The 26,449-nt window shown below is 37.8% G+C and overlaps 1 protein-coding gene across 3 annotated transcripts in view; it reads right to left on the reverse strand.

The window, feature by feature from the left end:
* Positions 1-24,885, reverse strand: part of AOX1 (aldehyde oxidase 1) — a 42,679-nt gene extending 17,794 nt beyond the window's left edge. For 2 of the 3 annotated variants that reach the window (XM_035571560.1, XM_035571570.1), the window contains exons 1-19: positions 24,755-24,885; positions 22,607-22,664; positions 19,860-19,956; positions 18,545-18,653; positions 17,864-17,990; positions 16,930-16,991; positions 14,615-14,695; positions 13,706-13,786; positions 12,466-12,610; positions 12,206-12,298; positions 10,492-10,643; positions 10,170-10,263; positions 7,442-7,551; positions 6,386-6,570; positions 5,055-5,217; positions 4,076-4,168; positions 1,991-2,160; positions 825-951; positions 572-694 (exon numbers count right to left, since the gene is read on the reverse strand). In XM_035571560.1, the coding sequence (XP_035427453.1) occupies positions 572-694; positions 825-951; positions 1,991-2,160; positions 4,076-4,168; positions 5,055-5,217; positions 6,386-6,570; positions 7,442-7,551; positions 10,170-10,263; positions 10,492-10,643; positions 12,206-12,298; positions 12,466-12,610; positions 13,706-13,786; positions 14,615-14,695; positions 16,930-16,991; positions 17,864-17,990; positions 18,545-18,653; positions 19,860-19,956; positions 22,607-22,664; positions 24,755-24,814 (2,130 nt within the window). In that variant the 5' untranslated portion in view covers positions 24,815-24,885. The remainder of the gene's footprint in view (positions 1-571; positions 695-824; positions 952-1,990; positions 2,161-4,075; positions 4,169-5,054; positions 5,218-6,385; positions 6,571-7,441; positions 7,552-10,169; positions 10,264-10,491; positions 10,644-12,205; positions 12,299-12,465; positions 12,611-13,705; positions 13,787-14,614; positions 14,696-16,929; positions 16,992-17,863; positions 17,991-18,544; positions 18,654-19,859; positions 19,957-22,606; positions 22,665-24,754) is intronic. The other variant, XM_035571579.2, reaches the window with a different exon arrangement.
* Between the last annotated feature and the right edge of the window lie 1,564 nt (positions 24,886-26,449).

Raw genomic sequence — 26,449 nt, forward strand, 5'->3', positions numbered from 1 at the left:
CTTTGTTCCTTATTTCCATCCATCTCATTTAATCCAGCATAAATTTAATTCCCCCCTATAACTCTCACATCACATTTCCAAGATATTCCATATCCTTAACGTCTTTTCCCACACATTCCTCCAGCATTTCCTACATCTCACCTTAACTTCGTTGGCTTGCTAACTGGTCAACAGACAGAAAATGCTACAGATAATCAGGCTGATTGTTCAGCCCATATACACATGCTGGTTGACCAGCCAGTAGCTACAAAAAGAATTAGAAACAACCAGAGTGCTCATTGCCTTCTTCTCAGTGGGGTCATTAAAAGAGTTCTTGTCTACCCTTATGTTTGTTATTATGAAACATGTGGAACCTTAATACTTTGAGGCTACTGGCTATCTATCACAAGTGGCCAAAATTAGACAAATGGTTCAAAAGTTATTTACAGAGATACTGACAGACTACTTAATTGGATGTTCATGTTCACTTTGTTTGCTTAGAAAAACATTTGAAACAGCAAGTGAGGAATGCTTCCATTACTTAAATAGATAAAACAATAAAAAAGCAAGAGAAAAGAGAAGTGATTAGTACCTCAATTGTCAAGATCACTGGTTCCAGCGCTTCATACTTTATCTTCACTTTTGCAGCAGCTTGTTTGGCATGAACATCTGAATCCGCAACCACAGCACAAACAATCTGACCCACACAAATTACCTATAAAATACACATCACACATACAAAAGATAAAGAAATTTAAGAGTCAGCAGGTAAAATTCCATTACAAAGACCTGAAGTAAAACAATAGAAATTAAGAAAATAATTTAAAAAAAGATTGCTTTCAAACCTTGTCTCTTGCAAATATAATCTCCGGATCACTGGAGTAGTGAAACTCATTTATAGCAGGTACATCATTAGCTGTTATGATATCGAACACACCTGGTCCCTTAAGAGCCTCTGAGGCATCTACAGACCTGATTGGGATGCGGGAAGATAGAAGTATAATGCATTAGTTTTTTAAACTGTTGCACATAGGCAGGGAACACAATACAGAGGTATGTTTCTTGTATTGTCAGAACCTGAACATAGGTTCAGACATGTCTTTTCCTTCTACCCCTTGCATGGGAAGAAATGCCTGTCAAAGGGAATTAAAGACTCTAGCGATTTGTTCCATTTCTAGAAAATACTCTAATCATAACAGGGAAATCATTGACCTGTTAGACTGCCTGAACTGCATCAGTTTAATAAAAGTCACTGTATAGAGTTGACGAAATACCACTGTCTCACAGAGATGAAAGGGGGATGTCAGCTCCTAGATGGTACAAAAAGAACATATCCAAACCCAGAATACTATTACCAACCTAAGAATAGGCCAGGGGACTCTAACTAGCAATGCCAGTCCATTGTCATCATGAGTAATCCCAACCACAGCACCTGGGTACACATCTTGGTGCCTGAATGCTGGGCAGACAATGCGGATATGTGTATTCTGGTACCTTAATGTTAAACAAACTGTGTGTATATCAGTATGAAAGCATAAGTGAAAACAATTTTCTTTCAAAATATGTTTAACTTTCCATCTCCCTCTTCTACAAGTCCTTACCTGAGCCTTGCTACCTTGTTGCTGCAACATTGCAATGTTACTTCCTACATTTTGAACAATTCTTTTTTCGTAACAGAGTTGAGATTTCAAAGCTATGTTGTTGAAGCTGAGTTAAGGTGTCTCTTGGTACTGTATAGCTCAGGTCTATGTAGAGGTTCCTAGGTTAGCTCTAAGTAAGTTGGCTCATTTACCAAAAACAGTTCAACCTCATTAGGACAATAACATAGAAAAATACATAAATCCAATCAGAGCCTTCTACTGGAATGACAGTATTGCTTCCAGGACCTGAGCCAGTGTGGGTATCATATGTGCTGTTTTGTATATATGTAATCGAACTTCATTACTCTGCTCTAAAAATCCCAGACACTATTTTGTTAGTAACTTTCTTCAGATACACTTTGAACACTTACATAATCTTAGCATGAGCTCTGGAACTAGTGACTACCGCCAGGAAGAGCTCCCCATCCACAGAAGAAAGGTCATCAATGTAAAGTGCTTCACCAGTTGCATGCTTAATTCCAGACTGGTGCATTATAGGCCGTCCCACAGGATCCTGGGGAGACTGACTCTGACCTACATCCTGTACCATCAAAAACAACCCTCCAAACAGTTAAAAAAAAATAAAATTGTCACATTATTCTTATATTAATTAGAAAATCAGATGAAGGAAAACTATTCATATTATCCTATTCTGGTTCAATATTGAAAACAGATGAAGGACTCAACTGATGCTCCTGAGCTTTTTTTTTTTTTTAATTGCTTCTCCAAGCAATTCCAAGAGCATTACACAGGATTGTCTACTTGTATTTTTTCCTTAATCATTTACATCAAAGTGACACAAACATCAGTCTTTTTTTTTTTTTTTTAATTATTGATTGGTGTCACGAGGCTCTGAAAATTTTCTGAATTACTCTCACAAGTTTCTGTTCTGTGTTTTAGCAGCATGTGGTGTTGCAGTTTGAGCTATTTCCAATGGTTCCTAGAATTTGTCTTCCTCAGTGAAAGGCTGCAATTAATCAATGTAAATCAGTGAGACAATGTTTCCTCTCAATTTTATTTCCTTGCAACTGTGTATGAATTTCATGCCGTATTAACCTTATTTTGCTAGGTATTTCCTTAAAGTTAATTTACTGTTGCCAGATAATTCTGCCATGCCAACTAATTGTTGTCCACTCCCAAACCAGTTTTTCAGTTTCTTTCAGTGATCTTGCTAGCTTTTTCATTTTCTGCATTTAGAACTAGTGATTTACTCTGATCTCAAAATCTATTTTCTCCTATAGGTTCCAGCACTCAAACATTCCTGCTACACATTCCTCCCTCCTGCACTTTCTGACACATTCTCTGCTATTAGCCCAAAGCCAAGAACAGACATTTTTCACTTGATGACTAAAGATCCTCAAATGGCTGTCTCAGCAAAATCATCCCAACTTTATCCCATATTTATCTTCCAAGATACGTTTTTTTTTTCCCATCTTCTTTTTCCCTCTAATTTTAAAAGTGTAATAAGGTTCAGATGAAGAAGTCCAGGCAGAAGACAAAGACTTACATAAATTAGATAGAAATTTAAAGTGACAAAACAGATGTCCTGGGTTTCTAAATCTTTTATTATTGCTCAGTGCCAGCCAATCTAAATAACAAAAAAATATATCTATTTCTGTTACGTCACTTTCTTGTAGCTCAGGTATAAATTGTTGAAAGCCACAGAAAACTACTTCCCTTGATCCTGGTCCCATTGGTAAGTTTACACTGGCTTTTCTTTGAAGCTGGAGATAACGACTTGAGCAAATTTAAGTATTTTAAACTAACAAGTTATTCTAAAGAATATCTAAAATCAAAATGAAAATGTTTCCCTACATTTCATTTGAATTTTCTTTAGGTTTCTAAAAACTTGAAATTTTTACTTGCATCTTTATTAATGGTATTAAAAGATCAAAACCCCTTGCAGGATTTTCCAGATCTAGTCACAAGGGCTATAAAACAACTCAGAAAATCCAAGAGTTGTTCTTTGCTACCCTCTACTGCTGACTTCTCCTTGAAGGTTCCTGTTCAAGCAGATAGCCACCATAAACTTCATCTTCTTTCCTAAATTTACAGTAAGAGCTAAGAGCCCCCTGAGAGCCTAAGAAAAGTATATTTCGAGAAAAGAACACTAACATTCTTGGGATTTTCAATCTCTTTGATCTTGGTCCAAGATTCTTCCAATTGGGTTGAACCCTGCCATATACCAAGTTTAAGCATGCTGACAATGGAATTTGTTTTGCATATTTACCTTCTGTGAACTGTTTAGAAGTCAGAATATCCATATGAATCTATTTTTACTGACAGGGTTTTTCCAATTTTGATACACTTAAAAACAAGGAATCAGAGCCTGTTGTCCTCAGTCCTTTGGAAAATTTACACCTGAGCTTCACTGTGTGGATCATGCTTGAACTATTTTTATTATTATTTACCAAGTCTTACACACCACAGTACAATCTTAAAATAAAATCACTTGCCTGGTATATTTGGATACTCTGGGGCATTTTGGTTTGGAAGTCTTGTAGGACACTCCCATATTCCATAGGTATGCCAGGATTGTGGCAAGGGTCCTGAAAAGGAAGTGAATTATTATTAAAACTCACATTTTGAATGTTACAACTAAAAAAAGCTAAGAACCTAAATCACTAAATACACGCTCTTTATACAGAAAATTCCTTCAAGACTCTCACAAGTTAGGCTCTACAATGACAATTTGAAAAGAATGTAGATTTTTAAGATTTCACTAAATGATATTTAAAAATACATTAAATTTGACAAATGTGTGTGTTTCAAGTAAGCAAAATAAATCAGGGATAGTCAGAAGACCTTCCTTCTTGAGTCTGACCAAAACTGGCATAGAATCATTCCTAGTAAATTACCTAGTAATGGTAATTCAGAGGAAAGTGCTTATAGTAATACAGAAAAGAAAGGCAACAGGTATGGTTTCCCTCAGAAGAACGGATGAAGACAAAAATAAATAAATCACAGCTAGAATTTATCAGGCCAATCAGATTTTAGAGTCCTCCTTTCCCACTCAACAACTTAAACACGGAAGAGGGTTGGTTTAACACATACAGTTAATTTTCAAAGTGTTTATATGTATTTTATTTACTTTTTGAACTACAGAAAGATGGGGTAAGATACTGACACATCGGTATTGATACACTGTTACATTAATATTGCTCAAATTTTTACTATTATTATTATTTACTATTATTATTGACAGCCTAATGTACAAGCTACCTTGGACATATAATATATTTGGGCACATAAAAGTTAAGCAGACACCTCTCCATCAGTTCTTTGGGACTTAAGTGCTGTAGATCTGAACCCAAAAAGGACAATATTTAGCAGACTGTACATACTCAAACATTAACAGATAGCAAAAAAAACCCACCACCACCACCAACAAACTTCATTTGCTTGCAAAAAAGCAAACAAGAAAAATCAATTTACCATTGTTTTCAATGACTGCAATACTTCCAGGAAAAATCTGTAGAAGAAACTGACTATCAAAGTATTTTTATATTCTACTTTCCCACCACAGGCTGAGCCTGGAAGAGCTATTTCTTTAAGAACTAATCTGGAAGCTTCATCGAGCATCTGTTCATTCCAGTATCTGTCAAAAAGAATAACACAGACACCATCAGATAAGAGCTCAAGATAATAATAATAATATATATATATATATACATATCAACGCACACACTTAAACTGTAGTAATACCTTTGTACCCTCCTGCTTACAATGAAGCTATTGATTTTAATGATGGCTTGCAATTTTGAAAATAGTGTAGATCAATGTTGCTCACAGAAGTGAGGTCCCTTAAGTCAGAAGAATTAAGTCTTATGCCAGTCTTTTCTTAAAAACAAACAACAACAACAAAAAAGCTATTACATTTTTGAAGCTGATTTAACACTCTTATGGATTACCATTGTTCCACAGATACTGCCCTATATTTAAAGAAAAGTGAACAACAACACTGGTGCAAACTGGAGATGCTTTTAAGTGATCTGATTAATGCTCAATTGCTGTTTCACATTTTCTGAAAAGGCCTTCCTTGAAGTATCTCAAACACAGTTAATTCTCCATAGTTACACAACCCTAGATATCAGAATATAAATCTGTTAGAATAAATTTAAGCACATAAAGCAGAAAAAAAAAAAACTTTAGTGAAATGGTTGTGTATTAATTGGTTTAAAAAAAAAAAGTCTGGAAGGGATCCATTTAGATAAATGGAGCTTGAATTATTTGTAGATATTGTGCCCTAAGCCTTGGAAAGATGCTGCAAAGGGGAGAAAAATGTCAGGGATGAACATCAGAAATTATGATCTTGTAGATGAAGAGATATTGAAAATGTTAAGGTCTGACTTGTGTTCCTAAGTTTCTTGAGCACATCTGAAATTTCCATTCCTTGTATCTATCAGAGCCAAACTGAAGGACTTGGGAACACTGATGCTAGGGGATCATCAAACCTATGGGACCCAGCATCATCTCCCAATGCTTTTGTATAAGTACACAACTATGTATACCTCATCTGCTTATTTCACAGCTCAAATCTCACATCTCTCTACATACTTCACACTGGAATTGCACCCATGTGCAGACTCCAAAACATAATGATCCTAAAAAGTCATTGTTTAGGCTTGACCAGACCATTTGCTTGAACATGTGTGGCATAAGTGAGGTAACTGAAATCTCCCATGTGCTTTCATGCTCCAAGGAAATACATCCAAGCTCTCAAAAACCCTTTATTCTGAGATGTAGAAAACACTGAGAAATTTTACCTTCCAATAAGTGTCCAACAGGTTTGTTTCGCACAGACAGTGGTTGAGGCAGCACCTCCATAGAAAATGCTTAAATCCTTTATTTTGTCTGTACCTTCTTCAAAAAGGACTCTCATTCCAGCATTAATTATTGGGAGAGCATTTTCTCTCCTTGGTGCTTGTCGAAATGCAGAGATATACTCTCCCTGAATAAGATCAGACAGAAGTGGATAACCTGCACACGTTAGTATCTGAAAGCAGAACTTGCTTTTACGCTACATGAGGCAAGAGAATCAAAGTGAACAGCACAAATTCAACTTCCTGAGCATTCAAGACCATACACTTCCTTCTATTGATATTTCAGTAGCTTTACCTTTCTTTGATGTTCTAGCAGTCTCTTTTTGATCTTCCATTACCTACACAGTTCAGATGACTAAATTTTCTCATGGTAGATAGACAGAAGATAGGGATCTTGTGGAGGGAAGGAGAATAGCAGGGCTGCATTTATAACAAGACCAAAAGCTTAAAGGCTTCAAAGCATTGCCTGACTTCAGTACTCAGATAACGTCACCCATAATTATTTTATAAAATCATATACTCATCATTGCAAACAACACCAGTTAAAGACTATTACACAGTTCAGCAACATTTACAGAAGCACAAAGCACATGTATAATCTTATCTAATCTTAGAAAAAATCCTCAAAAGGTGATAATGCTTTACCTGCCTGATGCCAACCATTCCACATGTGGGCAGCCTGTTTGGATGAGGACTATGACAGCTTGTCCAAGAACCCTTTCTGTAGTGAACTGGTAATTGTTATTGGCCTCATCATTTTAGAGTAAACTTTTGTATGAATATCACGCTACATATCACTATTTACCTACTGAGTTGTGTTTTTTGGCTGAAACTGGGAGATAGTACAACACTATCAGGAACAAACGTAAGGAATCCAGAAAGTGAGCAGTAACAGTGTTACTTTGTTACTTTAAACATATGGATTATGCCCCCTTCCTGCTATTCATTTAACAGTCTGCAATTCTACCTAAAGCAAACCTAAATGTACTAGTAACTTACCTTCCTAGAATGGGGAATATGGACAGAGACTAAGATCTCTTCTGGCATAATGGTATTGTTACCAACTCCATCTGCAAAAATATCACTCAGAGGAATCCGCCTCTTTCTTCCTAAAAAAAAAAAATAAATCCCACACCCAGAAACTTCTGTACAATTGTGCAACTAACATACATTGAACATTTTTTAATTGGCAAAAAATACATGCATATTTCATGAGTAAATAATTTTGGAGTTTATAAAACATCTTACCAGTGGTATGCTCTACAAATATGATTGCTCTACCTTTCAAAGTATCATAACACCAGAATCCTAATAAAAGGCACAGAGAACTATCCCCATTCTGTAATCTTCCCTTCTGATGCTATTGCAACAACGATCCCTTCCCCTGCTCCTGTCAATCTATTCCAAATCTCTGCAGCTGTTGTCATCGCTATGTTTTCTATTAAAGTATAAGGAGTGAGGAAGAATACTGAATGCAAAACTATTTTTGTGTGTGTGTGTCTTGAGACTGAGCAGTTCCAGGTGTCCAGAGGGAATAAATGTCTTTTCCTTTCTCTTTTTGGTAGATTATTCTAAAAGTGGCTATGTTTATCATTCTATGATATGTAAGATTAAAAGGTGAAATTTTCAAAAGGGAAGAGGACAAAATTACATCAGGAACCAAAATCTGTAAGAGCTTTTTGAACACTTAAACATCTATGCTACATAAGTTATGCCAATATCACTACACAGTTAAGCTAGCAAGCCTTCCTTGTGGAAATACAATATAAATTTTAACACATAAAATTGATTATTAAAATTATGGATTATTAAATTATTGATTGATTATTATTGATTAAATTATTGATTATTGAATTATTAAATTGATTATTAAAATATATATAAAATTATATTAATTAAACAAGCTCCATTGGCTCAAGAAGTTTTGCCAGTAAGACTGCAACTATACCAGCAAAGCAACTGTCAAGTAGAATTGTGATCCTGCAAAAACACAAAGGTATAAAATACACATTGTGCAGATGGAAATCCACACTGATCCACCATGTGCATTTATCAGATGAAATCAAGGTATCAAGGTATGTGTATTTATGTATATATATGTTTACTAATCTTCCATGTCCATGCTACCTATGGTGTCCATTGTATTTTTAAGTATATGATTTGTAATTACTAGACAATACATGTCTTACAGTAACCCTGATCTATCCCAAAACTTTGTACAAACAGATAATCATCTGTGCTATTTTTAAGAGGTTCATAGATTAAAATATTCCTCTCACATTCAGTGAGCCTGATACTGTAAGACTGGTTGCTTTACAGCAAGATTACTTTCTTAATGTTTTCATGTTATATATGATGATGACACTGTAGTCTATTCATCCTAGAATACCACTTAGCATTAAAATTGCATTCCTAAAAAACATAACCAGTGTAACAGCAAAACTTTAGTACAGGAATTTTATTTTGCTGAAGTGCGAATCTGAAAAGTAACACTTAAAAATAGCAGCACTGGCATTTCTGGTGTTTTGCCTTTGCAATTGCACCCAGAATACACTTGGTTTATATACGTTGCCCAATCCCACCTGTGAGCCTGCCAGAATCTGGGAAAACACATTTTCCTTTACACTATGATTTAAGAGAAATACTAAGAAAAAACAGTGTCTCTGTAACCTCCTTTTCTTAAACAATCCACATTTCCTATGTTTCACTGACTACTTTTTGGTAAGGAAACACGTTAAAAACCTGTGAAAATGCCTGAAATCCTCTTCCAGCAGTAAAATTCTTCCAGGCTAACAGAAAGAGGCATCAGTCAGTGATTCTATTCATCATTCAAATAAATAGGCATGTCACTGGAATTGTTGAGTGAGGAGATGCAAATGTGTATACACTGACTTTTCAGAATGACATTCTGACAGGTATTTCTGTACTTCAATGGCTAACTATGAAGGAAGAAATCATGGCAATCATAAATCATAATTTTTTTGTGTATCTATTTCATGAAATCCTGGCTCAGAAGCAAATGCATAAATAACATGTATTTCATGCAGCTGAGTAAAATATTACATGGTCTGAAATGGTAACATACACTCTCTGGATCAAGGGCAAAAATAGGTCTTAGAACCACAGAATCAAAAAAAGGACATAAGACATCTGGAAAGGAGGACAGCATGCAGTTTCAAGCCACCAGACAGCTGAGTCTACCAATATTTCATCACCCTTCCAATGGTAAAGTAGTACACAAGGAATGGAGCTATTTGAGGGGAGTATCGAGTGATGGAAAGAAAATGAGGAAATAGGCATGGAAAAAAGTGCTGGACTAGTGGCTCCTGTATTTGTTGGAAGTACATGTGAGGAACAAGAAACTACAGTTCCTGTCAGGGCCAGAGGGTAATTTAAAAACCAGGGCCAAGTATCAGTTAAAGAGAAAACTACCTACCAGAGGGGTGGGGAAGTAGTATACAGATAACTCAGATTACCAGGTTTTATGAATGCTTTTGGCAATTCACTGCCCACAGAAGCACATATGATCTGGATGGTCTGAATGCTTACTTCGACATGAGAATCTTTGACATGTTCTTACTTTGCAAATTGCTTCTCTTGCAGACTTGATCTTCTATGTGAGTGGGAAAAGGGTTCCTTAACAAGCACTCACCAGTCACCCCTGCACCCCATACAGTAGCATCCTGCACCTCTGACACTAGTACAGAGACAAGATATCTCCTCTTACCTTTTAAAGCCAGATTAAGCATACAGTTGCTAGCTGCCAGAATAGGATTCAAGTCTGAGGTTGATTTTTGACTTATAATGTTTCCACCTAAAGACTTGGAAAAAAAAAATTCTCATCTCTTCACTGCCTTCACATTTTCATGTTCTGTCATTATAAATAAGATTATACACACGTTTATGCATATTAAAAGCTCAGAAAGATGCACTGATAGAAAATTAACAACTAAAGACAATTAAACATGCAAGTTGTACATGTAGTCAGAAGCAATTCAACATAGTTTTGTTCAACATGCAATTGGCATTTTAAGTAACAGACAACATACAGCAACGTTTCTTATCTGTTCTCCACCCAGTGTTCTTAATTGCTTCAAGACAGCACAGAAAATCTTTGTCTTCTCCTCAGGTAACTTTGAGATTGCATTTCTCAAGATGTCTTTAACTAGAGACAGGCTGCAGGCAGCTCCTAGAGTTAATCCTGTAACCAAAATATTATGAAAGTGTAACGTGAGCATTGCTTTATTGTCTGGGTTTTAAACTATGTTCAGACTGTAGAGCTAGGACTGTTCATGTGCAATACAGGTAGATGTAAGGTGAAGGGCCTTTGCATATTAAAGGAACTGTGACCTTTCAATTCAGGAGACTGAGGGTAAAGTTTCATGAAATTATGAAGTTGAGCTAATGGCTCAACATGTGTACAAAAAGGGAAGGAACTCTGTTGTCTGCTTCCAGCTGCTTCACTTGCACCGAATTTGTTGAAGTGTTTGTGTGAAGTTTCATCCAAAGTTGAGGCAGCTTCAGTGGGCTCTTCCTATTTTAAACACTATTTACATTCTAGTTATTCTTCTAATGTAGCATTTGCAACAAAGTAAGTAATGCTAACACTGAATACGGTATTTTTCCCCCACTAGAAAGATTAGTGATAAATTTTTATATTGACTATACTTTTTAAATTTTTCAATACTATAAAATGGTAAAAAGCGCCTTTTAATTCAAAATTATTAATGGGTTTCATTTATGTAATGTGTGAATTTTCTGAATGGAAACTGGAATTCAATTAAAAATATAACTCAAAAGATAAATAATTTTCACTGGATTTTATTAAGTAAAACTATATTAAAATCTGTGTATTTAAATAAAAATTTAATCAAAACATGCTCTGCATTGAAATCTAATTAAAGAGAGGAAATACTCTTCCTGGTTGGCAAACTAAACCGAATCTCGTGTTAGAATGAGTAAGCCTTACACTCCAATGACTAGATATTATTTGTAGAATAAAAGAAACCATAAACATTCTCCATGCTTCTTTTAAATTACCAACCATTTTTCAGATAAGAACAAACTAATCATCGGCTGGAACTGGCTGACTGAACCAAACTGAAGAAGATGTTCTAGATGCAATGACAGTAACGTCAAATACAGTTTCCCACTTCAAAAATGTGGCTTCAGGCATGTAGTAAGTATCCTTCATCAGATACAGGGCCTGATTTTCCTTAAAACTTAAGCAGTAAATATGCACAATATAATTTATATTTAATTAATTTATGCTATTATAGGAAGTTTAAATCTATTTTTAGTTGCTATTTCAAAATTAAATAGAACTTATTTTAAAGCTAAAACCTAGTTTACCTTCAATATGAAAAAAATCACTGTACTGATCTTAAACATATAAATTGAGGTACAAGGGTATTAATTTGTAATAATTAATGCTGTTATGTTTGAGAACAAGATTATTTAATGCGAATTAGCTATCCCAGTTGAATCACAGACTTTTTTTCTAACGTAGACAATTGTACATTGTTGTTAACATTCTGTGGTTCTCTATGCTATGCAACATAACATGGTACAAAACCATACCATGTGCTGGGACAGTGGCTACAGACAGCCACCTTGATCCAGGAAACAGCCAAGCATGCTTAGGCATGACTGGAGAGCCAAGATCATTGTACAACACTTCACACCTTCAGCATGATGGAATGGAGTAGCATCCCCTACTGCAGAGGAATCTCCCATGTCTGAAACAAAGAGAAGTCTACTGACCATCACCCGTGCTCTTCACCACATTCAGATCCGGGATTCTTGCTGGAGAAATAACAATTGGATGGAACATGCCTCCAAATTTCATCTCAGGTCCTACCAAATGGGAAGGCACAGACATAAATGCATATTCCATAACTGCAGTTCCAACATAGAGGAGCCTAAGCTTACAGATAAAAACATATAATGAATGACAAACATAGTCCCACTCCTCCCATGGAGACTGAAACAATGGCAACAGAAAACATTCAGATCATACATACCCACACTGGTGTTCCCAACAACTAGAGGTGCTTTGGGGTAGGCAGCTTTCAGATCTAGTAATTCATCTAAATTTACAGGAGAAATCCATGTCATTCGTTCCCCGTGAAAAACCAGAGTTCTTTTTGGTTGATTTTCAGCCATTCTCTGATGGAGAAATATAGCAGATTTACATATTTAGACACAGAGACAGGTGGCAGGGTCTAACAGACATGACATTAGACTGGAAGTAAAAAGAAGTTCTTAAAATATGGTAATTCTACTTAATCCTTCAAAAATGCACAGAAGGGGGACTGTTAGGCTGGTCCTTTGCACATTGGTTATTTTTTTAAATTTTGACTGTAAGTCCAATGGGCTGATAGACCAGATTGATGATAAATATAATAAATAGCCCACAGATAAACAAAAGTACAAGTAGATCATGCAATTGCTGAAGTTAATAAAAAAGTAATTAAAAATACTTAGGGAGGTGTTTGCACCCTTTGTTTGGAGGTCACCAGTGACACCAGCAGCCACATTCCTTTATGTAAACACATGGATGTGTCTGGATGTTTTAGCACTGTTTACTGATCAATTGGAAAAACCTTGTGAACTGGTGTAGGTACAAATACATACGCAGGAACACCTATCTCACAGTTCTCAACTTTTCTCTGTAAGCAGACAGCTAGCTATAGAGAATTTGGCTTTGAATCTATACCTTGACAATAATGCAAAGGAAGCAGCTTTTAGTTTTTCTAGGGCATATACTGCTCTCAATAATCAAGGATTACTGAGAATTTCTATTCCAGTGTCCTTATATCTTTGCCCCACTTGAATCACTGGAGCTAAACACTCCCTAGACTGGCTAGCCATTTAAGGCTGACTTTTGATAGAGAAGACCAGCAAAACTATTAAGCCACAAAATGGGGAAACTGTATTATTTTGCCAATGTTAGATAAAAAGTATTTGCCAGTTTACTAGGAAGCATTTGTACATTCAGGTGCTGCACTGAACACTCCCTTTAGGTTACTTTGTCTTCTCACCTAATGCTTAATTCTGCAGCTTCCCGATATGATTTTTTGTATGTGATTATTCAATGAGATCACTGGGGGAAAAAATAACATTAAAAATCAATCCAGAATGATATGACATATTTTTCTGATGAATCACTGCTAAGCAGGACGTCAGAATGAGTCCTGAACTATGGACTACTACGAAGGAAAAGACAGAACTAAAGAGTAGTCTGTAAGTAGCAAAAATTACCATTAGTTCTGGAGGAAATATAAGCTCCTGAGTGGGATCTAAGGGCTGGAATTCATCTGGTGAAAATAGTCTAGTGGAAACCTTAAAAAGACAGGAAACAAGCAAAGACAAGATCTATTTTTTTCTCTCATTCTTATTTCCACACAAAACAAAACCAAAAAAAACCCTGTAATGGTCCCACTGAAGCCAGTAGAAAATTGGCAATTCCATTATCTTTCAGATTTTGTGCTAAATTACCATTCTTCATTTGAAGCTGCAGGTGAAGGAAGTGGTCATAACAGTTTCTTAAAGTTTACTCCTAACATAAATGTGCATATTAGCAAGTATAGAGGCAAGTAACTGAAAGACTAACTACAGGCTTCATGGTGTCCTACTGTAAGAAAGTAGCTGGTTTCATGCCAACCTACAGAATCCAAAAGGCAGAGAAGTAGATCAGATATTATTGAAAGAAAATTGAGAACGAAGTCAAACATACATGAATAAAAGGTTTCTTATAACACTACAATCATGACTTATTTTTTAGGAACGTAGCAGTTTATTGGATTCAAGCCAACGGTTAGATTCTGAAGAGATCAGTGGTTACATTCAGATCATCACTTGTTGGTTTTAGACAGTTCCACATATGCCCTGATTTTTTGCATAATGCAATGATTGCTACATCATCTCCTTCTCATAAAAAAATACACATAGAAGCCTTGATTTTTAGAAATATTTCCAAATTTCTTGTGAGGAATAATAAAATATCTGACTTTATATATAACAACTGTAATATTATGGAAGGTGAATAAGGTGGAGGGTATAAATAGAATATGCCTATATCTTGAATAGTTACAATAAATACACAATGCAAGACTTTTTTCTGTAAGTTTTTATATCCAACTTGTACAGTTAAAATACTTAAAATCCTACCTTCTCTTCCTTGTCAAACAAATCCTCTTCATGATCCAAGCAACACTTTCCACTTGCTTTACTTTGACAACAAACAGATTCCTAAAGTAGGAACATTCTATCAGTAAAATAGTGCCCAGACAGGCACTAAGTTAAAGACTGCTTGAGCCATTAAGAGTCTCTCCTTACATTTCAATGAAGTTCTGGATAACATTTAATAATTAACTGCATCGGAAGGATTTGTGTGTAAAAGAAACAATATCCAAAAATATCTTAAAATCTTGTGATGTTGAAGTCCTTAATATAAAATATTTCATGTTATATGAAATTTGGTGGACCTTGTGAGAACACACATTCAACATTATTTCTTCTATCCACAGTTCAGTCTCCCATTTCTTTCATTGCAGGTCTCTGACATATTATTTATGCCAGTATCGACCCATGATAAAACACATGTAGTTACTTTGGATTACTCTTCATAATCCATGCTAGATACCAAGTTCCTTTTTTTTTTTTTTTATTTAAATAAACAAGCTAGGCCACTAGACACCTTATTCATCATCAGGGAGTGAGTGGGAGATAGACAGGTGGAGCAACTCCCTGCAAGGCCTGAAGGAAAGGCACTGAGGTGAGACACCCCAAACAGTGGTGGACCCCCTGCCCTGCCGAGCAGAGGGAGGGGACCCAGGAGACGAGGAGGAATGGAACCAGGTCCCTGCTTGATGTCGCAGGCAACCCCCCTTCCTACCGGCTCAGACTTCCCAGGTGCCCTTACACAACAGGTTTGAGGCCTGGAGCTTGAGAGACTGGTGGGTGAGGATGAGTTTAACAGTCTACCCAGGAGGATGCCTAAGGCAAGGAAGTTGACTCCACGCCTCAGGACTGCCTCCACTAAGAAAGAAAGAAGGGTGATTGTTGTAGGTGACTCCCTTCTCAGGGCAACAGAGGTTCTTTTTATTTCTCTTTAATATCTTTCTCGATGATCTGGATGAGGGGATTGAGTGCACCCTCAGTAAGTTTGCAGACAACACCAAGTTAGGTGCATGTGTCGATCTGCTCGAGGGTAGGAAGGCTCTGCAGGAGGATCTGGATAGGCTGGACCGATGGGCTGAGGTCAACTGTATGAGGTTCAACAAGGCCAAGTGCCAGGTCTTGCACCTGGGGCGCAACAACCCCAGGCAGCACTACAGGCTGGGAGATGAGTGGTTGGAAAGCTGCCTGGCAGAGAAGGACCTGGGAGTACTGGTTGATAGTCGGCTGAATATGAGCCAGCAGTGTGCTCAGGTGGCCGAGAAGGCCAACAGCATCCTGGCTTGCAAAAGAAGCAGTGTGGCCAGCAGGTCTAGGGAAGTGATTGTCCCCCTGTACTCGGCTCTGGTGAGGCCGCACCTCGAGTACTGTGTTCAGTTTTGGGCCCCTCGCTACAAGAAGGACATCAAGGTGCCTGAGAGAGTCCAGAGAAGGGCGACGAGGCTGGTGAGGGGTCTGGAGAACAAGTCTTACGAGGAGCGGCTGAGGGAGCTGGGATTGTTCAGTCTGGAGAAGAGGAGGCTCAGGGGCGACCTTATCGCTCTCTACAGGTACCTTAAAGGAGGCTGTAGCGAGGTAGGGGTTTGGTCTATTCTCCCACGTGCTTGGTGACAGGACGAGGGGGAATGGGCTAAAGTTGCACCAGGGGAGGTTTAGGTTGGATATTGGGAAGAACTTCTTTACTGAAAGGGTTGTTAGGCATTGGAATAGGCTGCCCAGGGAAGTGGTTGAGTCACCATCCCTGGAGGTCTTCAAAAGACGTTTAGATGTAGCACTTAGTGATATGGTTTAGTGGAGGACTTGTTAGTGTTAGGTGAGAGGTTGGACTCGGTGATCTTGGAGGTCTTTTCCAACCTAGACGATTCTGTGATTCTGACTTGCATCTCTTAACAGAGGAAAAATACATGGTCTTATTAAAAATCTTCATGGCCTGTATATAAGAACCATAAAACAGTTTGGGTTGGAAGGGACCTTAAAGATCATCTAATTCCAACCCCCCTGCCATGGACAGGGACACCTTCCACTAGATCAGGCTGCCCAAAGTCCCATCCAACCTGGCCTTAAACACTTCCAGGAATGGGGCATCCACAGCTTCTCTGGGCAATCTGTCTAAATTTCTAATCTAAATGCTATATTTCATAATAATTCATGCTCCTCATACACCATCTCCATAGGAACATATGAACTAAAACATTAGTTCATAAACATACTGAGGGTACTAACAGGCACAATGTATTTGTAGTTTAAGAGAGTACTAATAATCACAACAAAGTTATGATAAAACTTCTATAATCACTACTCCTCACCTTACAAAAGGTTTTACAGGCATCTAGGATTGGCCTATATCCAGTACAACGGCACAAGTTTCCTGAAAAAAAAAAAAAAAAAAAAAAAGGAAATAATTTAAAAAAGCCTTTGTTCTAAAGATGTGGGTGTAAAATGCTTTTATATGAGGTTTGGATCTTTGAGGCTGAAAATAAAGTTTTTGGTCTCTGAAAGACATAAAAAGATCACTATGTCACTAGACTTAAGACCCTGCAGCTCCCATGAGAAAAGGCTGTTGTTTCAAGGGGAATATGAGATACTTGAGAGCTGCACTAGAAAGAACAGTGACTACATCTTAGCAAACAGGAGACAACAGATTGTACCCACTCAAAATGTTTTTCCTTTCCTCCAACCTATTTTTAATAGTGAAGCTTAGCATTATACCTCCATCTAGTTCATCTCATAGTAACATGAAATGTCTGAGTCCATTATAACTCTAATAATAGAAAACATATTTTACCTGCAAAAAATGTTCACATTTGCCCTTAGTAAAGATGGCCTGCATACATCTCTACCTTATTAGACTGTTTTATCCCTACCTCAAAGGGACCCTCTTCCTGTGAGGTTTATGACATTCTCAACTCCAGATGTAATAGTATCTCAGAAACTTTCAGGGGCAGCTTCTTCTCCAGTGTACTGTCATTTTTGCACATCTAATTTAAAACACTTCAGAAGATGCATATGAGGATATTTTTAACACCTGTCCCTGAGCAATCCACAGGTCCATGATTCATGTTCCACGATAAAAGAATGACAGGAAATAAAATGTCAGTGTCCAGTAGCAACTCTGCTGGGAAGCGCAATTTAGAGTACACACATGCATGTGTACTCACACAGACTTGTGCTTGTATATGCAAAGTATCAGAAGAAAATGGTTCACTGACATACCTACAAATTAAAAGTGGCAATATTTACCAGCCAGAGCTGCAGTCATCTGCTCTGAAGTTGGTTCTGGGTAGTTTCTTAGTAACGTGTATATGGACATCACCATTCCAGGGGTACAGAAACCACACTGGGAGCCATGGCACTTGGCAAGCCTTTCCTGAAATATAACACCACAAATGGCACTCCTTTCAATGTACTTCACCTTTCTAATAAACTCTCTCACATACAGGAAACCTACACTAAATGCTTTCTTGATGGTAAATCAGACTTCTTAAGGAAAACAATTTAAGCTCCAAATAAGAGCAATTATTTTGGGCGTGAAACCCTAACACACATCACCAAGGAAGCTAATTAACCTTCAGTGGGCTTTTGCCTTTTTTGCTTCCATACTAAAACATCAGCTAAAGGGCATTGTCCAAGATGTGTCATTACCTCAAATGGAATGGTAAGCCTGATTCACTCCAACAATTATTATGTACCAACTATTTGATCAGGGTGTCAGTATTACTGCAAGGTCCATCATGAGCTACACATCATCAGTCTTGATCAACCAACCATCAGAAACTCATGTTGTCTTCTGTTATCATTTATCAGGGGGAATAAGCAACATATGAAATACGCATGCCCTGATTCCCATGCACTGCCACTCAAGCCAGCCCATACAAAGGAAGAAATCAATAATCTTCTTACACAATGATAATGCGTTCTCACCTGAACTGGATGAACCCTGCTTTTTGTACTTCCAACACCTTCCACTGTGGTGACTGCCACACCATACAAGGAGCAAATAGGAAGCAAGCATGCATTTGCTGAGTAGTGTCTTTGGAACATTAAGGGGAATAAAGAACTTAAACACATCTGAATATTATTTTGTGGTAAAGTAAGACTTAGTTTATACTTACAAAGCAGTCATTACCATCATTTGGAATGACAAGAGAGTAAGCGCTATAGAAGAGATTACTTACTAGCTGTGTTTCTTGTCCCCAGTACGAAGACTGTACCTACAAGGACATAATATTGACAGTTCTGGAGAATTTACATCTTCCCTAATACTTCAGTCTTTTCTAATTGCCCTCTCATTTCTCCTGCCCACAATCAACCTTTCAAGTGTGTTTTGGATGAAGAAGGTGGGGAAGGGAGAGTTGGTGTAGTCCTCTGAAAGAAGAAAAAAATTATTGCTGATAATTTGAAAACCAACTTTCTGACCCAAAGGAAATTCTAATGTAAAAAAAATAAAAATAAAAATCATTCTAAACAGGAACAATGTACCAAAATGAAAATTCTGTAAAGCTTTTTGTCATTAACAATAAAATGTTTTGTTTTACTTTAGTTGAAATGTTTCTTTTTGGTAGCATCATTATAATTCTTTTAATTTTAACACTTACAATAACATTAAACATTTCATTTACATTGTACTCCAACATAATGCAATTGTCTAAAGGAACAACTAGAACATTTTGATATCCTACCCCCACACACACCTGAAAAGATACTCCGTTGACAATGACAGTTACTATTTAACAATTTGACTAAAGTTTTTTCAATTTAAATGTAATTTATTCCTGCTTTTAGTTTAACAAAACTGTTTTTGAGTTTTGAAATCTCTTTTGGGGGAAGAGAGGGAGTTAAGTATTAGAGGGCTGGGCTGATCCAACTCACACTTCTGGCTGCACTATTCTCCCACCACTTATATGACAGAACTACAGGGAGAAGCTATGTTCCTGTGGTGAGCACAAAGGATGTTAAATTAATGCTTCCTAAAGAGAAAACTCCTCACAGCAGCTGTCAGGTTGTATTAGCAAATTAAGCATTTCAACAAATTTATAGCTGAACGAACAGTTGATTTTTTTTTTTAAACCATGTCCTTCTCTGGATTAAAGCAGCTCTTCCTTTTGGATTCTTTTACTAAAAAACACATATATTACAAATGTTTTTGTTTGTTTGTTTTTCAAGTTTCATACCTGGAAACTACATTTACAGTCATAAAATTTTGCATAAAGCTTTACAAATTTTCTGTTAAGGATACCGTATCTTCTTTGAAGCTGGCTCATAAGTTGATATCATTACCGTACAGGCACCACAGCCACCTCCTCCACAGCCATACTTAGTTCCTGTAAGACGGACTGAAAAGTGCTACCATTAGGGAAAAAAAAAAAAAGTTTCATCTTGGCCTTTATTCTTCTATAAAGCTTGAGGACCATCTTTTTTCCTGAACTTTTATGGAATATATAATTGGTTAGGTACAATAGCATATATATTGGATTCTTTCTTATACTGGATTAAAATTTTCAGTGAAAATAAGATTTAAGATAAGGAAAAACAAACAAAATCCTGTTCACAAGGAAATGGGAAACTCGATTCTGAATTCTTTTGAAGGAGTAAGTTGGGTCAGAAACAGTAAGTGAAAAAGTTCTACAAGTGAAAACATGAAAAGAAAAAACTCGTAACAGGCAAACTAGTTATATATCCAGCAGGACTCTAAAACAAACATCCAAAGTTTTCCCAGAAGTGCCACTGGAAAAGTAACTGGAAAAAACCCAAGACCTCTTGCACCAATTCTTATTCTCACCAGCCCCTTCCATGAGCTGATCAATGATGAGCTAATTAGTGACCGAGTCACTCATCCAGCTGATAGCTACCCCCTGTTTTTCCTGGGTCACTTTTCTGCTGGTCTAGCAAGTGGAATTAGTACACAGAGAGGTCTGAGGAATATCACAGTTGGAACAAGTTGCAGAAAGAGAGCTTTCTGCCAGGAGCAGAGAATGATGGAGGGGGAAACAAGCTGCCTTTGCTTTTAACAATGTGTTGTGAAAAGTTGTTTGTCAATGTGGGGGTTAGCACTCCTCACTTGAAATAATGCTCTGACACACATACATTGTTTTAAGGTCTCACCTAATTAAGCTCTACTACTTTTTCCACTGCAAAATGCTTTACAGAGCCCTTTCACTAACATCCTAACCTGTCAGATATAACCAGTACATTTTAAGATACAGTTTCTTCCCTTCTTACTCTTCTATTTATTTGCTAATTTACACTGGGCCTTACAGTTACTAACAGTGGTCTAATATGCCAATTTCTATGGCATTTAGCCTAAAAAAAAAAAAAAAGTCAGGATGCTTAATGAAGTATTATATTGTGTGTTGCAATTATAATACACATTACTGGAAGACACTAAATTTCCTCATACTCAGTCATTTTGGATTATACAAATTTTGGCAGCATCAGCATAAGTTATTTCTGACCTATATTTTTGCTCCATGCCATTCATTTTTGGCTGTTTAAGAAATTAGCTGTCCTCCTAGCTAAGTTAGCTATGTGTGGAAGTTTGCTGTGAAAAGAATCAGTACCTCGAGTCTGGCTAGCTGAGTGATCTCAGCCGCAGTTGTACAGATACATCTTAGAGAATGACACACTATTATACAGACATAAGCAACAGAATACAGGAATAAATTGACATTTAAATTGTAGGGTAAAACCACTAACTAGCTCCAGAAAACAAGTTAATCTTATCCTTGTTTTATAAGGAGAGTACAAAGATACAGTAAGGTTAAATGATTTTTCAAGGTGCCAGAGCAAGTCAGTGCAGAATATGCATGGGACCTAGATAATCTCACTCACAAATGTGCTTTAACGAATGAAGTACAACTCTTGTGATAGAACTGGTATGGAGCCATGTTATATAGCTCAATGGAGCTTGAAGTTGTTACAAGTTAATGAAGATTGATTTCCTAATTACCAGAACTATAGCAACCTATTCTTCACCAGACTCCTCCTTACGACTGACCAGTAATGAAGATGTTTCAACTTAAGTTTTTCTTTTAAAAATTTAAAGTTTATAAAAACATTCTGTTGTGTGAATTCTCTAGTGTATGGTATATGTCATTTTGCTTTCTGGTAATATGTTTCAGGAGACAGCCTAGGAAGCTGCCAAACAGGGGAGATTCTGCACTCTCACATTTGGTCCATGCTCCTGGCTGACAGTCCCTACACATAATGTGTTACTCAACAGTAAACAACAGCTTCATGAATACTGGGAATAAGCCTGTGGCACAGCAGGTTCTGGAAAATTGCTAACAGTTGAAAGCAGACAGATAAACAAGCCTCAGAAAAGGCAAATAAAAATAGAGGAAAAGAAACTGCTGCAGAATTTGTAGCAACAGAGAAAGCCATTGAAATTTGGACATACCAAGACAGGAGAGAAATTTGTAAAAAAAAAATTAAGGCAGGGTATAAGCTCTAGCTCTTTGAACTTCTGCTTTATCTATTTTCTTTCCTCCTGTTTTAAAAAACATACTTGTATTTACTTGCTGTTAAGACCTGGTTTTTGTTTGTTTTTAAGGTTTAGAAATCTGTTTGGAATGCTTATCATAAGAAGTTAACAGATTACTTCAAAATTCCAACAGACTTAGGCTCTTATCACAAGGTCTTTCCTCTTTCCACAAAGAGACTTTTACACAATTTGGAGATGCCTACTCTGTCAAGTTTTATTCACACTAGCCAAAAGGTTCTTAGAAACAGATAAATACACACATGCACATAGTGATAAATGGCATAGCTCTTATTTGTTTAGGAAACTAGGCTAAAAAAAAAACAACAGCAGCTCACTGAAGAGTATTTGGCTTAAGAAGGACATCATTTAATATGGTTGCTTTATCTTAAGGAAGTCACAGCTTCTTTAAGCTCGTAAATAACCTTTCGATTATCATTTATGAGAATTTTGCTCGAATAAGACTTTCAACTGAGTGACTTCAAGAAAAAACAAGAAAAGGATACGTCTCTTTCGCAGATAAGACAGCAGCATCTGTTCAGGATCAGCATTTTTCTCTATTATCTGCAGTAAAAAATGAAAACCTTTCTTTAACTAAGAAAGCAAAACTTTTCAAAATTCAGGGCACAGGCTACATTCCCACAAAGCCAGAAAAAAGTCCTTCTCTGGTTTCCTCTCATAGAGCTACCCCCTATTGCAATGCCCACAGGAGAGTTTGGACTTGTAAGAAATTCTTCAGACAGATAATGTTTCCAGGATCTACTAAAAATAAATGCTGCTTACTTGAAAGGTTATGCTGAGGGAATTGACCTTCAACCATACTAAAAATAAAAATGGGATAGAACTTTGCTACAATAAAGGTAGCATAGCACAAAGAATTAATGATTTGCAGATTTTAGTCTCTCTGGTACTTTAACCTACTGAGATGAACACTAGAGGAAGCTTCTAAGGCTATCAGCAGGAATCACTTTTCATCCAGTTTTATTTACATAAACTTGCGCTTGCCTTAACAGACCAACAACAGAGCATCAGAAATGCCTACATTCTTATTTCATTAGAGGATTGTTTATTCCACTGCTTAGAATCAGCCATTTCCTTCCAGTTACATTGAATCAATAACAAGCTTAATTTTGCTCTTGCAGTATTATCATTATGATGGCCACTAGTCCAGATTTTGGCACTTCGGTCTTGTTGACTTGCTGGTGTGACTCTGTGCATCTCTTCTCCAACAACCATTGAAAATGAGAAGCTAGGCACATACAAATGAAAAACTAGTTTGCTCACCACCCAGCTTTGATAGCCAGTTTAAAGTCCACTTCACTTTGAAGTTTTTTACCCCCCCAAACTCAACAGGGCTGTGGAATGTTTTAACCACATTGTGGATTTACCTTGCTCTGCAGCTGAACTCCACCACAGCCACTCTCTCATTCCCCCTCCTCAAAGGGAAAGGGGGAGAAAATATGATGCAAAGGGCTCAAGGGTTGAGATAAGGACAGGGAGATCACTTACCAATTATTGTCAGGGGCAAAACAGACTCAGTACAGAGAGATTAGAGAAATTCCTAACAAGCTAGAGAACTGAGAAACAAAGAAAACAAACTAAAAACACCTTCCTCTCATCTGCCCTCTTCTACCTCCTCCCCCCAAGTGGCAGAGGGCAAAAGGGAATGGGTGCTGCAGTCTGTAGCACTTTGTCTCTACCACTCCTTCACGGTCACTCTCTGCCCCTGCTCCACATGGGGTCCATCCCACAGGATGCCATTCTTCCTGAACTGATCCTTCATGGGCTTCCCACAGGAAAACGCTCTTTAAGAAATGCTCCCATATGGGTCTGTACCATGGGGGCCGTCCATCAGGAGCAAACTGTTCCAACATGGGTCTCCCATGGACAGCAGATCCCCCCATATCCCCTGCTCCTGCGTGGGCTCCTCTCCAGGGGCTACAGCTCTGGCCCGGAGCCTGCTCTCGTGTGGGTTCTCCACGGGCTGCAGCCTCCTCCAGGCAACATCCACCTGCTCCACTAGGGGCTCCTCCATTGGCTGCAACAAGGAAATCTGCTGTGCTGTGGTACACCATGGGCTGCAGGGGGACAGTCTGCTTCACTCTGGGCCTCTCCACCATTCGCAGGGGATTTTCAGCTCTGGCTCCTGGAGCACCTCTGGCCCTCCAGGGCTGGTTCTCGCTCCGTGCTCTCCCAGCTGCTGTTACACAGCAGGTTATTTCCCCTTTCTTAAATCTGCTCTCACAGAGGCGCAAACAACATCGCTTATTGGCTCAGCTCTGGCCAGAGGTGTGTCCCTTTAGAGCCAGCTGAAACTAGCTCTTTTATCTAACATGCAGCAGCTTATGGACTCTTCTCACAGAGGCCACCCCTGCAGCCCCCTGCTACCAAAACCTTGCCACATAAACCAAATAACCACTTCTCCTCCTCTGCTGCTTCTCCCCTTCTAACAGCACTTGCTAGATGCACGAAAGTTAGCTAGCCAAAGTGATACTAGGAGAGTGATTTGCATTCCAGAGGCTTCGTCTGAGGATTCAGTCATACTCTTGTGAATAAGTCTGAGGAAACCAGATCCTATTTGTGCCCACACCCTTCAGGGTTACTTCTGGAACCGCAACCGCTCTTTCTCCACTCTCCCTCCCAGCAGCACTTACCTTCCTGCCATTCACATAGAAAATGAGCTCCCCAGACCCTGCCGCTACTTTCAAGGACATCGTATCCCAGCCTCAGAACTTGCAGCGGCAGCTGGGGAGTCCCTCGGCAGGCTGGGGCGGAGCCGCGCAGCAGCGGGGCGGACACAGAGGGGGGAGTTGGGGGAGGCACCTTCGGAAGCGGGGCTGCCAAACTCGAAACAGGAACTTCCCAGGGAGTTCCGAATGTGTAAATACAATGTTTGAATTAAATGAAATTCTGCAGCTATTTTAGAAAACTTTCAAATGGAGGCTCGGGAATACTTTATCCTGATTAATTCCAATGTGTTGTATTATTTATATATATATAAAAAAAAAAAAAAAAAAAAAAACACGTTCTTACCTGAAATAGACAGAAGAGACTAGAAGGCATCTATAAGGCATAAACTGGAGGACTTTGTTTTAAGTAATGATGCTGTAAGGTCTTGGATTTTGAACTGTAGGGAGCCAACTTGAAGAATATTCCATATTCTGAATATTCCATATTCTGAATTGCAGGGACAAGAAGATGCTCTTGTGAACCAAAGGGAGGATGAACTGCAAAACTGCAAAACAAAGGGAGGACAAACTGCAGCCAGATTCTTCTTCCCTGAACTGTTCAGGGTCCTTCAGCATAGTAACACGCACATGCTGGGCTGAGTTCAGGACAGATGATCAGACATTGTTCAGATAAGAGGTGACTGTTACACTTATTGTTATTTTTTAAAAAAACAACCACTACTATTCAACTCTACTTGAATAGAGCAGTCTCTCATTAAAACTCAGGTATTTCAGATTGATGCCAGAGGTAGTGCACAGAGATTTAAGGGAAGGAGAGGGTCCTGATTCCTCTGATGAGCAAGCATATTCATCCACGAGTTACTGAAGAACTATGTAACTTTAGTTGTTACATGGGATGCACCCTCTGTAGGACATCTTAAAATGATGCTTCTTTGTTGTTTATTATTATTTCAGCCTGACTCTGCATTTTGATTTCTGTAAAATAGATGCAACTAGTGAATTTCCCCTTAAGACAAAGGAAGCATCAGTTATGAAACTCATGTTCAGAAGACATCACAGGCTTGCATCTTCCCACCTATATTGTTATATTCATGTATTCTAAACATTCAGTGTTGCAGAAAGTCATATATGTGGCGAATACACTAAACCTTTATGAGCACCTCTGTGGTGGTCTTATCTTCTTTAATGGATAGTTTTTACTGATATTCTGGAAAATTCAGATTCATAAAATTTAGTTTTCTTCTATAAATATTACAAGTATTACAAAGCCTCTGAAAATGAACTTTCAAATCCCATAGAAACTAAAAGATTTTATGAAGTCTTGATATTGAACAATACCAAATAAAGCTTTACATGCACAAGCATTGAATAATGCGTCACCTAGTTTCAGTCCCTAGTAAGTGATGCTTTACAATATTTACTGCCCTACTTCACAGTTAGCACAATGAAATATAACCTACTTCATGGGACAAAACTTTTCAGTATATTACAGTTTGCCAGGCCTCTGTCTTACAATGACATGTTTCTTGCTAACTTTCATTGAAATTATTATATACTGTTAAATGTAGGATGCTGGGACCAGAACACATGAGAAAAGACAAACTTATTCCTTTGAAGATACTGAATTATTTTATACAATGTATGTAAATAATACACATT

Source organism: Cygnus atratus, chromosome 6 (genome assembly GCF_013377495.2).
Source record: "Cygnus atratus isolate AKBS03 ecotype Queensland, Australia chromosome 6, CAtr_DNAZoo_HiC_assembly, whole genome shotgun sequence".
NCBI lineage: Eukaryota > Metazoa > Chordata > Aves > Anseriformes > Anatidae > Cygnus > Cygnus atratus.